Source organism: Cuculus canorus, chromosome 1 (assembly GCF_017976375.1).
Source record: "Cuculus canorus isolate bCucCan1 chromosome 1, bCucCan1.pri, whole genome shotgun sequence".
Lineage (NCBI taxonomy): Eukaryota > Metazoa > Chordata > Aves > Cuculiformes > Cuculidae > Cuculus > Cuculus canorus.
Window position 1 is genome coordinate 184,843,866 of NC_071401.1, and position 15,208 is coordinate 184,859,073.

The 15,208-nt window shown below is 35.7% G+C and overlaps 1 protein-coding gene across 2 annotated transcripts in view; it reads right to left on the bottom strand.

The window, feature by feature from the left end:
* The window catches only part of IQUB (IQ motif and ubiquitin domain containing), a 30,714-nt gene that overhangs the window by 12,715 nt on the left and 2,791 nt on the right, over positions 1–15,208 (bottom strand). The window contains exons 2-8 of one of the 2 annotated variants that reach the window (XM_009563586.2): positions 14,554–14,715; positions 14,267–14,442; positions 12,754–12,909; positions 11,704–11,914; positions 7,681–7,856; positions 1,850–2,020; positions 311–487 (exon numbers count right to left, since the gene is read on the bottom strand). In XM_009563586.2, the coding sequence (XP_009561881.2) occupies positions 311–487; positions 1,850–2,020; positions 7,681–7,856; positions 11,704–11,914; positions 12,754–12,909; positions 14,267–14,442; positions 14,554–14,715 (1,229 nt within the window). The remainder of the gene's footprint in view (positions 1–310; positions 488–1,849; positions 2,021–7,680; positions 7,857–11,703; positions 11,915–12,753; positions 12,910–14,266; positions 14,443–14,553; positions 14,716–15,208) is intronic. The other variant, XM_054053881.1, reaches the window with a different exon arrangement.

Sequence of the window (15,208 nt, forward strand, 5' to 3'; positions counted from 1 at the left end):
TGCTATCAGATCTACCATTTATAATTCTCACAATTTTTATTTCATACATAGAGTTTCTGGGCACTCTGAGTGCCACCAGGCACTTGTCTGATTCTTATACTCATGCCTGTGTCCCATGTTTCCTATGTGACTACATAAGCATATTTGTGTAAAGCCTGTGTACTTGCTATATTTTACTTCTTGAAGAACTCCTCCAGCAATTCTACAGCAAAATGTAAAATAAAAAAGCTTTCAGTTTTTTTTCCATCACTCTTCTCCATCACCCTTATTTCGAAGGCCACTACATCAGACTGAAAAGTAGGAATAATACCTTAAGTATCTTATGAACTTCAGGGTTAAACAGTGGAGTTTTAATATACCGTAGAAATAATGTACAAATTCTTTTCCTCAGTCCTTCTAAGTTGCATTCTTTCACCTCTCTTGACATAAGATCAAATTCCCTGTCAATTAATTCCATTATTTCCTGGGATAATTTACATTTATGTTTCTGAAAGAAAGCACAAAGAAAAAGGAAAACAAACTCCACAAAAATAAGGAAGTAAACAAACAAAATAATTCTAACACAGGTATGAAAAATGATGCCTGTCATCATCTATACTTCTGTAGTTTCACATAAAAGTATGTTCATAGAAGAACCCCGTAGTGTTTCAGGAAAACAACCTCCAAAAAAACTAGTGTAAAGAACTAAAAAACTGAGAATGTTTACATATTCTGCTTTAAAGGGACAGGTATATATAGCAAAGCTCTGAAGAACTGTAAACTTGGAGACATTAAAATATACTAAGCAAAGGCACACAACACAGGCAAAATTTTCAATCACCAAAAGTCCCAGAAAACATCTCCCCAAGAGCTTCCTTTGGCTATGTGACAGGACGTGTAATGGCATATATACAAAACACCCACCCCAAACAAAAAAAAACCACCACACAAAAGGCATGGAGGACATTATGACTATGCCTGGAAACAGTATTTCAAAATGCTTAGCAGGAGCTTCTGCAGAGACAGACGAGGTGAAGGAGTTCAATGTTTTCTCACCTTAAACATAGTGCTAATCTATAGAAATCCTAGGATTTTTTCACTGCAGCAAAACTAACTTGCATTAAGGTGGGCAGGAATTCATAGACCAGCAGTGTTTCCAATGCTACATTTGCTTTAGAATTGTGGCACTACCAGTGCAAACAGTAAGATGTTTGTTCGTTTTAATAACCGGAAGCAGCATTCTATTCTAATTTGACATTAATAGTAGCATCCTGAAAGTACCTCAAAACTCATATTATTCTTTTTGTACATGGAGAAATAAATAAATAAAACCAATACAAAAGACTACAAGAAATACAACCAGCTTCTAATTCACTGGGAACACTGAAGCAGCAGTAGAGGGCAAAGAAAATAACAATCAGTATTTGCCACCCATAACATTGGTAACTCAAACCAATAGAGAGATAAGGTTCTAAACAGACATTTCAAAGAAGTGAGGAAAATAACCCAGTAATAGTCACTTACATCTCTGCTATGGTTTCATCTAGCTGTCATAAATATTAAGCTAAACTTTGTGCTAACATTTTGTTACGAATCAACATACAAAAAGGTATAAAACCATGGGGAAAAAATCTAACAAACTTTGAAGAAAAATGAGCACATCACACAGTGAAATATGAATTTAGAGAATATTTAGAATTTAAATTACACTCTCATGCCAGGTGGTACACTAGGCTTTCTCATGCTGCCAGCTGATCATCCTGGCACCTGTCTGTAGCAGAAGTATTGCTTATGTGTCAACATAATTAAGTGACTGTGTCTTTGGGAAGTACAGCTTCTCGCTAAACATAAACAGAAAAATAAAACATACCTCCACTGTACGCCTGAGTGTTAACAGCACGCTTATTCTCTCATCTTTTGGGATGTCATTCCTGCTAACGCTGCTATAGATTTCAAACAGTTCTCTGGCATGGATTCTGTACGATGTATCCATCTCAGTGATTTTTCCATCATATGCTCTCCATCTCCTAGGTTGTGCACACTTCAGAAAGAATTTGTATAACTAAGCTGTTACAATCTGATCAGCCAGCTGAACAAGTGCATTATGTTACATCAAGATACACCAAAGAAATAGGGACTTAACATTAATCCTTGACTAATACAGAAGGCTAATTCTATTGTAGATATTAATACAGTACCTTTTCCACCATGACAAGTATTCAATTGCACATTTTGTTTTAGGTTGCAAGTCATGAAAGTCTTGACGTACGGTATATTAAAAGTAAATAATATTCTCCTACAGGGATATGCTCTGCTTCTCAAAAGCAAATTTACTGATAGTAGTGTTAGAATACATTTGCTTTGTATTTCATCTTGCAGCCATAAATCCCTCTAAACTATCAGTAAAAATCAATGGAACTGTTGACTGTGTTAAGATTGCAAATTTGAGGTCTCAGAGTCTACTGCATTACAAAATATCTCCAGGGAACTGTTCCATTTATGATAGCTATACAGATGGATGGAAGGCATCAACTTTGTTAAAGCTGACTAAGGCAAGAGCATGAGATTACAGCTTATCAGACACTTCAGCTAGCTTCTTGTTTGCCAACTTAACCACATACCATATGCCTGATACTTCAATTGTTTTTTTGCATATCTCTAACTTTTATACACAGTGAGAAATGACATGGTGCCAGTTGCACCACACAGCCTGCAAAGTCCAAGCATTCTCTTCTTTCTACAGGACTGCTTTAGTTTGCAAACCACAGTTACAGAGAGAGCTACTCACTGAGGAGGCAGGTATCTAAATCCAATGGAAAGATGGAATTCAAAACCCTCTCATCATCATCAACTAACTCTGCTCCCTTTCCTTGATTGGGACAGCTTTTTGGAACCTTATGTTATGTATTAATTATTCTCTTTCGGTGTTTTGGATCTTGAGTGTTCACAAACACTTGTGACATTCACCTTGGAATCTCAGAGCAAGTTAGCTACCCCAACACTTCATGCAGCTTTCACATGCTGAGTAGCTTTCTGGATATGACCCCAGCACTGATGTAATTATTATTTCGACAAAATATATAAGCTTTTTACAGTGGTAAGTCATAGAATCATAGAATCTTAGAATAGTTTGTGTTGGAATGGACCTTAAAGATCATCTAGTACTAACCCCCCTGCCACAGGCAGGGACACCTCCGACTAGATCAGGCTGTCCAAGGCCCCATCCAACCTGGCCTTGAACACCTCCAGGAATGAGGCAACCACAGCTTCTCTGGGCAGCCTGTGCCAGTGCCTCACCACTCTCATGGTGAAGAAATTCTTCCTAATGTCTCATTTAAATCTATCCTTCTCCAGTTTATATCTATAGTACTATCATTACAAGCCTTTGCAAACAGGCCCTCCCCAGCTTTCTTGTAGCCCCCTTCAGGTACTGGAAGGTCGCTATGAGGTCACCTCAGAGCCTTCTCTTCTCCAGGCTGAACAGCCCCAACTGTCTCAGACTGTCCTAGGAGCAGAGGTGCTCCAGCCCTCCGATCATCTTTGTAGCCCTCCTCTGGACCTCTTCCAACAGCTCCATATCCTTCTTACATTGAAGATTCCAGAACGGAACACAATACGCCAGATGAGATCTCACAAGAGAGGAACAGAGGGGCAGAATAACTCCCCTCGCCCTGCTGGCCACGCTTCTTTTGATGCAGCCCAAGATACGGTTGGCCTTCTGGGTTGCGAGAGCATATTGCTGGCTCATGTCGAGTTTCTCATTGACCAGCACCCTAAACCCTTCTCTGCAGGGCTGCTCTCAACCACATCATCCCCCACCCTGTATTGAAACTGGGGATTGCCCCACCCCAGGTGTAGGACCTTACACTTGGCCTTGTTGGACCTCATGAGGTTATAATAACACCAAGCACAGATATGATTAGTCATCACCACAACCAAAACAGAGCTTTCTTCACTTTTAAGTAAACAAATTATTATGATAGGTAAGCAAAAGAAGGGCAAAATAATTGAAAAAAAATTAACACTGAACAATTGATTATTCATAACATTATCGGGGGGGATTCTAATTAAAGGAGGTATACTTAATCAGAGGTAACAATTCAGAGCCCAAACTGATTAAGAAATGCAAAAACAAAATGAGACATTAGTAGGAAATAAAACTCTTAGTTCCTTAGCAAAATCTTTGAATTTTTGCAAAACTACAAAAAGGAAACTTTCTTTTCTGTCATAAAAAAAGGGAGCATTCTACTGTAACTTCATAGTTGTTTCACTATCTTTGTACAGTACTAAAAATTCTAAAAAAAACCCCAAACCCCAACAAAAAAATGATATCTCCCCCCAAAAAAAAAAAAGCTTAGAAGCTATACCATGCTGCAACTCCTTTGTATGGTAGACTGGCAAAAATCACTACTTTGCACAGGGCAGTTTATACGGTACTCACATTTGATCCTCTTTAATGAAATCACTTAGTGTAAGACAGAAAGATCATTTCCTTATGCTTGGGAGAGTCAATGGGCAAAGTTTACTCTAGGAAATGGTTATTAAAACTTGGATGTTCTGATAAATTTGCACAACTCATATATGAGCTATTATAGCAGTTCCAGCATTCCACTCATATGACCCATAACACAGACCAACTACATTATGAAAACATCTAAACTATTAAAAGAAAGGCATCATATCTGTAACTTTTCTTACTACTACATCATAAGTGAATATTATATAAAATAAAACAATATTAATAGAAATTATGTAGCTTTTTACTAAAAAAAAGTAAAAGTCTCATAAACATGAAGATTTCCAGTATTTCAGAAAGGATTGCAAGCTCTCTGATTTCAGGACTATTTTAATGTATTCAAGATTGATGCAAAAAAACCACTAAAACTTCCATATTTTTTGCCAGCATTTTCTTTCCTTTTAGTCTGCTGGCAGTGCTGCAGAATTTGCAATAATCCTGTTATCTATATTACTTCACAAAGCAAATCTAACAAAACTGGACTCTGCTGTCAATGCATGAAAGCAGAAAAAAAAAGCACCTGAGTAGAAAGCACCTCCTTCTCAGAAAGGAGAACCAGAACCAGAGAGAAAGACAGGAAAAGTAAATAAAATACATAAGACAGGTGCAACAATAGCACAAAGCATGAAAGGTATGAACTAAACAACAGTTAATAATTACACTGATTCCTTTAAGAAAATATGATAGCTGTACGAAAGCTTAATCAAGTTCTTCCCCTTCAAATTATAGATACTGAAGAATAATGAACTAAGCATAAAAACCCCCCAATGATTATGTAGTGCACACAGAACCAGTAGCAACCACTGTAAAAACCCACAAGCAAGAGGAGGTACACGCTTTTGAAGTAGCAAAGGAGGGAATGAAAGTTTCCATGGAGAAGAAAGTTTCATATCACATTGGCCTTTGCAGCAAAGTGAAAGGTCTGCAGTCTTCAGTTGTGAAAGGCATTATTTATTTCAATTTTAACGAGCACATATCCAGATCAACACTATCAGCTAAAAGTTCAAGAAAGAAATGAATAAAGCAGCTGTAACCAAGCACTCCAATGATAAATTGCACACTACAGTTTAAAGTGTTTAAATTACAATGTTAGTCATAACAAACCATCCATTTAATTTTGAGATTTCCAAATCTGTTTTAATTATTCTATTTTTTAAGAAATGTAGGAATTGTTAATTTCTTTACCTCTGAGTTAGACCGCTATGTCAACAGTTTAGAACAACACTCAGAACTCTACAGCCGACATGATAAAATAACATGAAAATCTGCGAAAGTTCAGAAGCTCACTACATTTTCAAATTAAAAAGAAAGCAGTCTGTTTGCTGAAAAACATAATTTATAAATTTAAAATATGAATAAATAAATTAGTAAGTGCTTCAGAAACATGTCCACAGTTTGGAAAAAGAGAGCATCTCTTTTCTCTCATGTGTCTCATTAATCTCCGAATATGAAACATCACTGAGAATTCTGGTACTAAAGAACACTTTGCTTTTGATTCCTAGATGCAAGAAAACTGTACAATTTGTAAGAATATATACTGGAAATATTCTATATAGGGTAGGGCTTTAGAAAGCAGTCCTTGAAGGAAAAATAAAGTTAAGAGAGAAATGCATTTGCTTTTCCAGGCTTCTTTTTCTAAGAAGATAACAGAATAGATTGTAAGCAGAAGAAGCAAATATTTAACATAGAAATGATTCAACATTTCTATATCATGCCCAAATATTTAGTTTACTGATTTTTTACACTCTTGAAAGCAGTAACAGAGAATACAATCATATTGCAGCAATAAATTTGGCATCAGTTCTATCAGCACTTCAGATAAGTAATTTCTTCATAATGAAGAAAAGTAATAGATTTTATCAAACCACTTTTTACAGACCAGTTGTCACATATCAGTAATAAAAAAGAATGAAAAAACTCTCTTTTGGACAAAACTGCTATTTTTACATTTACTTATTTTTTTTTAAAAAATAAGATAGTAGAAAGCTATTTCGGTTGAAGTATTTTTTTTAATAATTATTTCAAATACTACGAAAACAGCTGGAAAATAAACTATTTTTCATAAGGAGATAAACTGATGAGATATTTACCTTTCTGATTTACACATTAAGATGCCATTGAATCTAATACCATTCTAAGCCATCTTTGCACATGAATGAGTTCTCACTTTAGTTTTATAAAGCAAAGCCTGAAGAACACTTGTGTTAAATTTAATCCCCAAGGATATACCAGAATAAAATCTCAAGTTAAAGTTCTAATGCAACTGAACCAGTGAATTAAAAACTAAGTTTAATATGATATAAGATTCAGTCAAAACTCTTTTGGATTTCTATCCTGTAAATGAAAACAGAATAAATGCTTTCTTTAGAGACGACATGAGATGACCAGAGGCCTGTGCTCAACGGGGAAATAAATGACCAATCTAATTCCTGAAAGATAACATTTCTGAGGGAAGAAAATAAAGAATAGAAATCAAGATTCAATTAATCCCATCTGCAGGGTTAGAGTTTAATTTTACAAATACTTGCTTAAAGGTTTACATTTAAGTTTAAATGCAGCAGCAAACTTTTCACTGTAGAGAGCAATGAACAGAACATACCAGAGGGAAAATTACTTAGACTTTAGTTTTGATTAGTGAAACTGACTATTTTTGAGAACGCTAATAGACAGATTTTTCAAGTTTCAAAAACAGAATAGGAAAGAATATAACTTTATGCATAAAATCCTATATCACTGTAATGATAAATTACAAAATATACAATAGCATGCACTACCCCAATAATTTATAACCTCAAATTAACCATTCTGAATGTTTAGAATTTGAGCCTTCTAATTGTGTTAACAGTGCTATCAGAATCATGTTCTTTAAGCAAAATAGTTACATAATACAAAATTCATCCACCCAGTGCTATTTTTTCGTATCATATACACACAGCCACCGTGAATATGGTAAGTCTCAGGTGATAGTCCGGTCATAGAGCTAAGAAGCTCTCAGCTTGGAAAAAAGAAATTTAATGAACTGCACTGACATGAATAACTAGATAGTTTGGATATTTATAATGTTAGTATTCACATGATTAACTGTTAAAGGTAAAACAGTTACTTTTGTCAGGGTGTTTGCAGATGCCTTTTCTGTTCCTGTACTCTGACATTCTTTATGTTCAGCCTAAAATTATATCACTGACCTTATCCAGAAAGCGCAGTATCATTTTTTGTCGATTCTCCTCATCACCATTTAGTTTGCGTCTTCCAATGGAAGCAATCAGCTGTGCCTCTTGTTCCATAAGTCCACAAAGTGCTGCCTTCCTTTCAGCTCCAGTAAGAGTTCTGTTAATCCGTTCAGTCTCCTCCTGCTTCCAAACTACAAATATAAATATTTTGGGCATTTGTACAAGCTGTATTCATTGAAATTTCTACTTCCGTATTTAAGAAATAGAATAATTAATTTTCCATATTTGTTAAAATCCAGTTTCTGTGACAGGGAACTAATTTCTATGCATATTTTCAACACACACAAAATGTCCCAGAAATTAATGTAAATTATACAGATGTTCTCTGAGAGTATGTGTGTGTACATCAGTTCAAAACCGCCAATTCATATTTCAAACTATAAGATGGGTTAGGAGAAAAACAAGCTCTATGTGAGGAAAAAAAATGAGCTCCTGTGGAAATGTGTGATGAAATTTTGCATGTAATATAACTAAACTAACTGCTTGACTCTCAAATACTTCCAAAAGGTATGAGCCAAAGGAACTTTTTAAACAATTGCTCATCAAAGTCACAAGGAAAATTACCATGGAGATCTTTTCAACACATTAAGGGCAGCATCTTACTGCGATACCACTAGTACTCAGTGCTGAGAATACTACTGCTTCTCCCTGCATAAATGAGTAAAATCTAAGAAGCTTGAAGTCCTCCAAAACTGAGATAAAACTTGACTGACAGTTACATTTAGCACCCAGGTCTTACACTGAATATTTCAGTGGTATCACCTTTTGCCATCTAAGGCAGATAGATATGCATTAATTATTAGACAGTCATTGCTTCACTTTCCCTTTCCTATTATACAACAGAACCTTGCAAGTGGAAGGAAGTGGCACCCAAACCACAGGATGGGAATCACAGCAGCACATTAATCAGGACATGCTGTAAAGAATCAGCCTTCTGACTCTTTTGGTCACATCACCAAACCACAGGTACCTGCTGCGTTTGTAAGTTAAACTACTTAATGACAGAAAAATACAGATGTATACAGACATGGTTTATTTTGCAGTACCCGTTTCTTGACTATAACTGCTGATATGCAGACTATCTGCCTTTACAGACATTTAGTAAAATCAAATTGCGTTTACTGAATAGTGTTTCCTTTTGCATGCGCTGTAACAGTTCTCAGCTTCTCTGAAGACTCTGTTCCATTTCAAACATCTCTGGAGTTTTGTAGGGAATTTTAATAAGATTCAAAACTTGCAACATTCCTGAACAACATGTCAAAGTTTTGTTATTGTTCCGGAACAGTTATGTGAAAGTGAAACCCAGCTTAGAAGAAAACAATCCCATACGTGATGCATTCTTACTGAAAAAGTCCGTAACATCCTGTATCGGGTAACATTAAAGGCAGAAGGAAGGAAATGAGGAAGGTTTATTTTCTGCCTGTGGCTTCCTTATCTATAATACCTTATGTTTTCCATTTAAAAATATTTCAACTGATTTCCTTAAAGCTCTCCAAGCTTTGGTATTGATATGACAGCTGTCTGACAAGTTCTGAGTACCCTAAGATATATTTTTAAATAAAACCATTTCAGCAAACATAAGCACTCTATAGAATTAATTTACATGAATTTACATATGCCTGAAGGGGGCAGCAACTTCAAAGGCAGAACTAATAAATACAGTAAACAATTTTGTTCTTACAGAAATGAATGTTGTCAGTTATTTTCAATATTCATCCCCTTGTTCACCATATACAAGTTAAAAACATCCCTTTTAGATTATCTGCTCTACGGGCAGAGATTTTACTCATTACAATTTTCATTCCAATTTTTATAAAACAAAGTAGTTTATACTTTTCAAATAAATAATGAATGTCTGTATATGCAGACACACTGAATATACAAACATATCTCATTTGCACCATACAGTCAACAGGTAAGCTTTTGTACCAACAGGAATTGTTTGTATGGTCTGACACTGTAATAGTATCCTCTTGTTGTGATCCACAGTAATAACCTTCACAGATCTCTGGAGGACAATAGTCTTATTCTATTACTGTCACAATGATTTAGCTTGTGTAGATTGCTGACATTATAAGAATGTAAAAGGAGTTTCAGATGCAGGTAGAAAAAAAAAAGTCTTCCCAGAACCACTAAGCTCTACTAAAATAAAGAGCATGACCGCAAGCCTCCATGTAAAGAAGTAACTAGTCAACACTGGTAAACAAAAACAAAACAAAAAGATTGATATCAGACCACTATTTTTAACAAAATGTTAAAAAAACATTTCAAATGCTGGAGTTTGTTCTGTGCCAGTTTTGAAGTGACACGTGCTTTTTCAGGTTGCCTAGATATTAAATACCTGGACACGCATAGCTGAAAGTTCTATTATTTGTGAATCCAGTGACATTAAATTAAGCAAAAGAGACACTTACATAACCATAAGTTTTAAATCTAAAAATATTGGGAATATCAGCACTCATTCACAAGTTTAGCTCAGCTTATTTCTATTTCAAATAAGATTCTTCAATTTTTTTTTATAAGTGAATCATACATTTGTCAGTACATTAGATAGGAAGCAGTTTTTAAAAGAAAACATTGCAGGAAATCAGATACTAAATAGTAGCACTACACATGGGTGGAGAGGGAATAGTGGTCATTTGAGTACGTTGGCTTTTGATTACCTAGTCAGGCACACCTTTAAAATGCTTGATACTTATGAAGTGAAAAGCTAATTATCTATGAAGACTAGGGACGGCAACGGAAACAACCAGTAAGAAACCACAATTCTCAGGAAGATACCATTCCCAAAATTCTAAAGTTTAAGACCAGTAATAATTTTTACATTTATCACAAACAGTAATATTTTTAAGTATTTATACATTAAGACAAAGCAATTTGTTCAATGCCACACGAAGTAGGACAGTACTAAAAGACAAGTGCCTAACTATAGGGACAGTAATGTCCGAACTACTGAAGACTTATACCATAAGCAAGCACTGTAGCCTAAATAGTATATGAATTGTTACAAGTCACAATGCAAGCATCTTGCTTAAAAGCAGACATTTTAAGAAGAACTCTTGCAGTTTTGTTATATGCTGCTACAAGTCCTCTGATTTCTATTGGTTTTACTCTTCCAAAAGGACTTACTCTAGGTTTTTGCGCTACATGTGAAACCTTACTCCCCTATAAGACTTTATGTCAATTATCTGCAATATTCATCTTATTTTTCCTGGGAAGTTTAGAGGCGCTTGCCTGTATTAGACACCAGCCACTCCAACAGGAAAGGTCAGTCTTTCAGGAGGCCCTGTAGGACTCCTAACGGACTTAAAATTTTGACAACACAGTTTTGTGAAACATGGAATGCATTAGAAAAGAGGAAAAGCATCAGTAGAAGACTAGTACAAAAGGAATAACAACAGTCATATACTGCAAAATGCTGGGCAAAAATTTAGGCCATTATAAAAAAAAAATCTATATTAGATTATGAATGATGGATCTCAATACTAAGTTCTTCATAGTATTATTTTCAGCATCTTAAATGTAGATTAAAACATTAAAATAACCCTGATCAAAAAAAAACCACAGTTCCTGTTTCTCCAGCTGACCTTAACACTAGAGGTGAATGAAAAATAAAAAATAATAAAACTGCCAAATAGCACTATTCTACAAGCTGATTATTTCCTAAAAAGTTGTACTGATTTTGGCTGGGAAAGAGTTAATTTTCTTCACAGTAGCTTGTACTGTGCTATGCTTTGGATGTTGGTAACACAGGGATGTTTTAGTTATTGCTGAACAGTGCTTACACAGCATCAAGGTCTTTTTTTCTGTTTCTAGTAATATATGAAAGTCAAATAATTATCTAAAAAAGAAATTTAAATATAAATAAAAAAATAATCAAGGAAGTTATCTATAGAAAAACATCAAAAACATATGGTTGTTTTAAATAAATTGTACTATTTTGCTGATATAAGAGTATCCCTTTTAGAACAGACTTACTTTCTAGAGCTTGGTACAGTAGCTCAAAGTCTTCTTTTGTTTTAGGGTTCAGTTTTCCCTCCTGCTCCCTTCTCAGTCTTTCTTCTTTCTCCTTTTTTTTCCGTAACTCTTCTTGTGCCTCCCATTCCAGCCTTAACCTCTTCTTTTCCCTCAGATTTTGTACTACATTGATCGCATGCCAACGACGGAAATATGTCTGTAAAACTATTACCTATATGTCATACAATAACAAAGTACCATCAATTTAAAACAGAACAACATACTCTTTTGTTGTTAACTGTTGTTTTTTTCATCTACTTCACTGTATTTTCTAAGGTTTGTCTTGTACTCAAGCTAATTGAAATGTCACAAAACCAGTCATGTACTATTAGTCTAAACACTAGTATGCTTACTTATTTAGGCAACTGTATAAGTTTAACCATTAAGTACAATGGGGAAACCAGGATCAAATTATCAAGTTAAAATATATAAGCACATAAAAGAAAAAAACTGACAAATCAAATGCATATGTTTAAACAGCCAGGTTGTACCTTGATGTCAAAGCAGGCAGCTTGAAAACAATCCAATGGATCAGTTTGCCAAAGGTAACCTACGAAGTCTGTCAAAACAACCAACCAGCCTTGGAAAATACAAAACCCAAAAGCCAAATGCAAGTATGCTAGATCCTAGCCCAATACTTCTTCCATTTAGAGCCAAACATTAAGCATGTGACTTAGGTCCTTCCAAAGAGATCATGAGAATGCCACAGGTTCAAGCCCGTTTTAATCCCTAAAGCTTTATATAGAAGTTTAACTGTCACTGTAAGATAGAAAGCAGTAAATTCGGAATTCTTAATATTTAAGAAATTTCACAGTCTCAAATGTTGCTGAAAACACAAGGTAAATGTACACTTCTCCCATACTTGAAAGACTACAAAATATGAAGACTGAGCAGAAATTTTGCAGTTCACTTATAAATTCACTCTTTGAATGACCTGAACACTCATTAAATATTCAGAAAACCTTTGTAAGACTTTGCTTTCCAGATAGTTTCAAACAGACAAGAACTTACTGCTTCAAGCCGACGTTTATGGTATTCATCCGCTGTAAGATACTTCCCAGGACTTATTAGTTTGTCAGTCCTGTTTGACACATACAGGCCAATTTTAGTCATCTGTGTTGATGTGGTATTTCTTGTTTGTTGTGATTTATTTTTTTCAAAAACCGTCTGAGGAAAAAAATGCATGTTAGATTATAAGAAAATATATAAAGAATTTATTTTCCCCATTATAATAAGTACCCTGTGGATGTTTCCTACTTTAGCAAAGTCTTTGACACTATTTCCCACAGCATTCTTCTGGAGAAACTGGTTGCTCATGGCTTGGACAGGCTGGATGGCTGGGCCCAAAGAGGTGTGGCAAATGGAGTTTGGCCAAATCCATTTGGCATCTGGTCACAAGTGGTGTTCCCCGGGGCTCAGTGTTGGGGCAGGTGCTGTTCAATAACTTTGTCTACAATCCAGACAAGGAGATTGAGTGCACCCTCAATAAGTTTGTGGATGACACCAAGTTATGAGGGAGTGTTGATCTGCTCAAGAGTTGGAAGGCTCTACAGAGGGATCTGGACAGGCTGGATTAATGGGCTGAGGTCAATTGTATGAGGATCAACAAGGCCAAGTGCCAGGTCCTGTGCTTGGACCACAATAACTCCATCCAATACATGAACATGGCTTGGGGACAAATGTTTGGAAAGCTGCCCAGTGGAAAAGGACCAGGGTATGTTGATCAATAGCTGCATGTGAGCCAGTAGTGTGCCTAGGTTGCCAAGAAGACCAATAACATCCTAGTGTGGCCAGCAGGAGTAGGGAAGTGATTGTCCCTCTGTACTCAGTGCAGGTGAGACAGCACCTCAAATACTGTGTTCAGTTGTGGGGCCCTCACTGCAAGAAAGACATTGAGGTGCTGGAGCGTGTACAAAGAAGGGCAACGAAGCTGGTGAAGGGTCTGAAGCACCTGTCTTATATGAAGTGGCTGAGGGGGCTGGTGTTGTCTAGTCTGGAGAAGAGGAAACTGAGGGGACACCTGGTTGCTCTTTACAACTACCTGAAGACAGGTTGTAGTGAAACACATGTTGGTCTCTTCTCCCAGGTAACAGGACAAGAGAAAATGGCCTTGAGTTGCACCAGGAGAGATTTAAACTAGATATTAGGAAATATTTCTTCACCGAATGGGTTGTCAAGCATTGGTACAGGCTGCCCAGAGAAGTTGCTGAATCACCTTACCTGGAGGTATTTAAAAGATGTGTAGATGTGGTGTGTAGGGACATAGTTTAGCAGTAAAGCTGGCAGTGTTGAGTTTACAGGTAGACTTGATAGTCTTAAAGGTCTTTTCCAACTTTAAGGATTCTGTGGCAAAATTCACTATTTGTAACAAAAATCAGAAGGCTAAAAATATTCATCCATTAAATACCTTCAATTGCATGCTTACATTTGATCTACTTCCTCATTCCTATTGGAAATATTTGTGTCAACATTCTGTTCCATTTGGCCAAAACAACATTCTAAAAAGACACTACGAAGCCATTACCTGTGTTTCTCTACAAAATATCTCAATTCCTTTGTCAGGTCGTTTTTTAGGTATCGTTTGTGATCCTGCATTATGAAATTCCACTCCTGTTATCTTGTTCTTAAATCCACCCAGAAATGGTTTATGATAGGTAGGTCTTTCAATTTTTACAACTACATCTTGGAATGAATCAGAATCTGTTAAAGGGGAAGTCAGAAATTTCCAAGTCAGAAATATTGTTTATTTCAGTAACAGATTGAGATTAGGGCACGATTACATACATCAACACATGTAAAAACAGCACTTACCTGTTTGTACTCTGACAGTTATGACTTCAGGCATGTGGTAATCTTGTTGAACTGCTTTTCCAGGAAAATGTTCCTGACCAAGACATGACTTCTCAGCCTGGACAGTTTCAACAAAGTTAGCTCTAGCTCTCCTAAGAGTTTCATTATCCTCAACTGTATTTCCTAAAAATAATAATAAAAAAAATAATTTCTGATAAGGTTCTCAACCAAATAAGTATATAACTCTTTCAAATTTACCCTGAGGTTATTTTATTGAAATACCACAACACAAAATCATCATAGATTTTTTTTATCTGGAAGGGTAGTCTACTTGAAAGCTGAAACAGTATTGTCATACACCTTTAAAAGTGATCTGTAACATAATAATGTCACTACATAAAGTCATTCATGCTACTTTTTCTTTGAAAAGTTATTGCAAGTAAATATATTTATTTGCAAATGCCTAACTTTAAATTAAGTTATTCATTTATACTGCAAATTTTACTGAAAAATCTGACCTAAACCTGCTCCAATTTAGACCTGATCCAAGCATATGACATCTGAATCACTGTTGTCTTTCACACTATATTTGACATCGTGGTGTTTATTCAAAGACAGTACTCTGAAAGAGATTTACTTAACTCAAAGTTCCAGAAATTACTTGGTTTTGATTTAG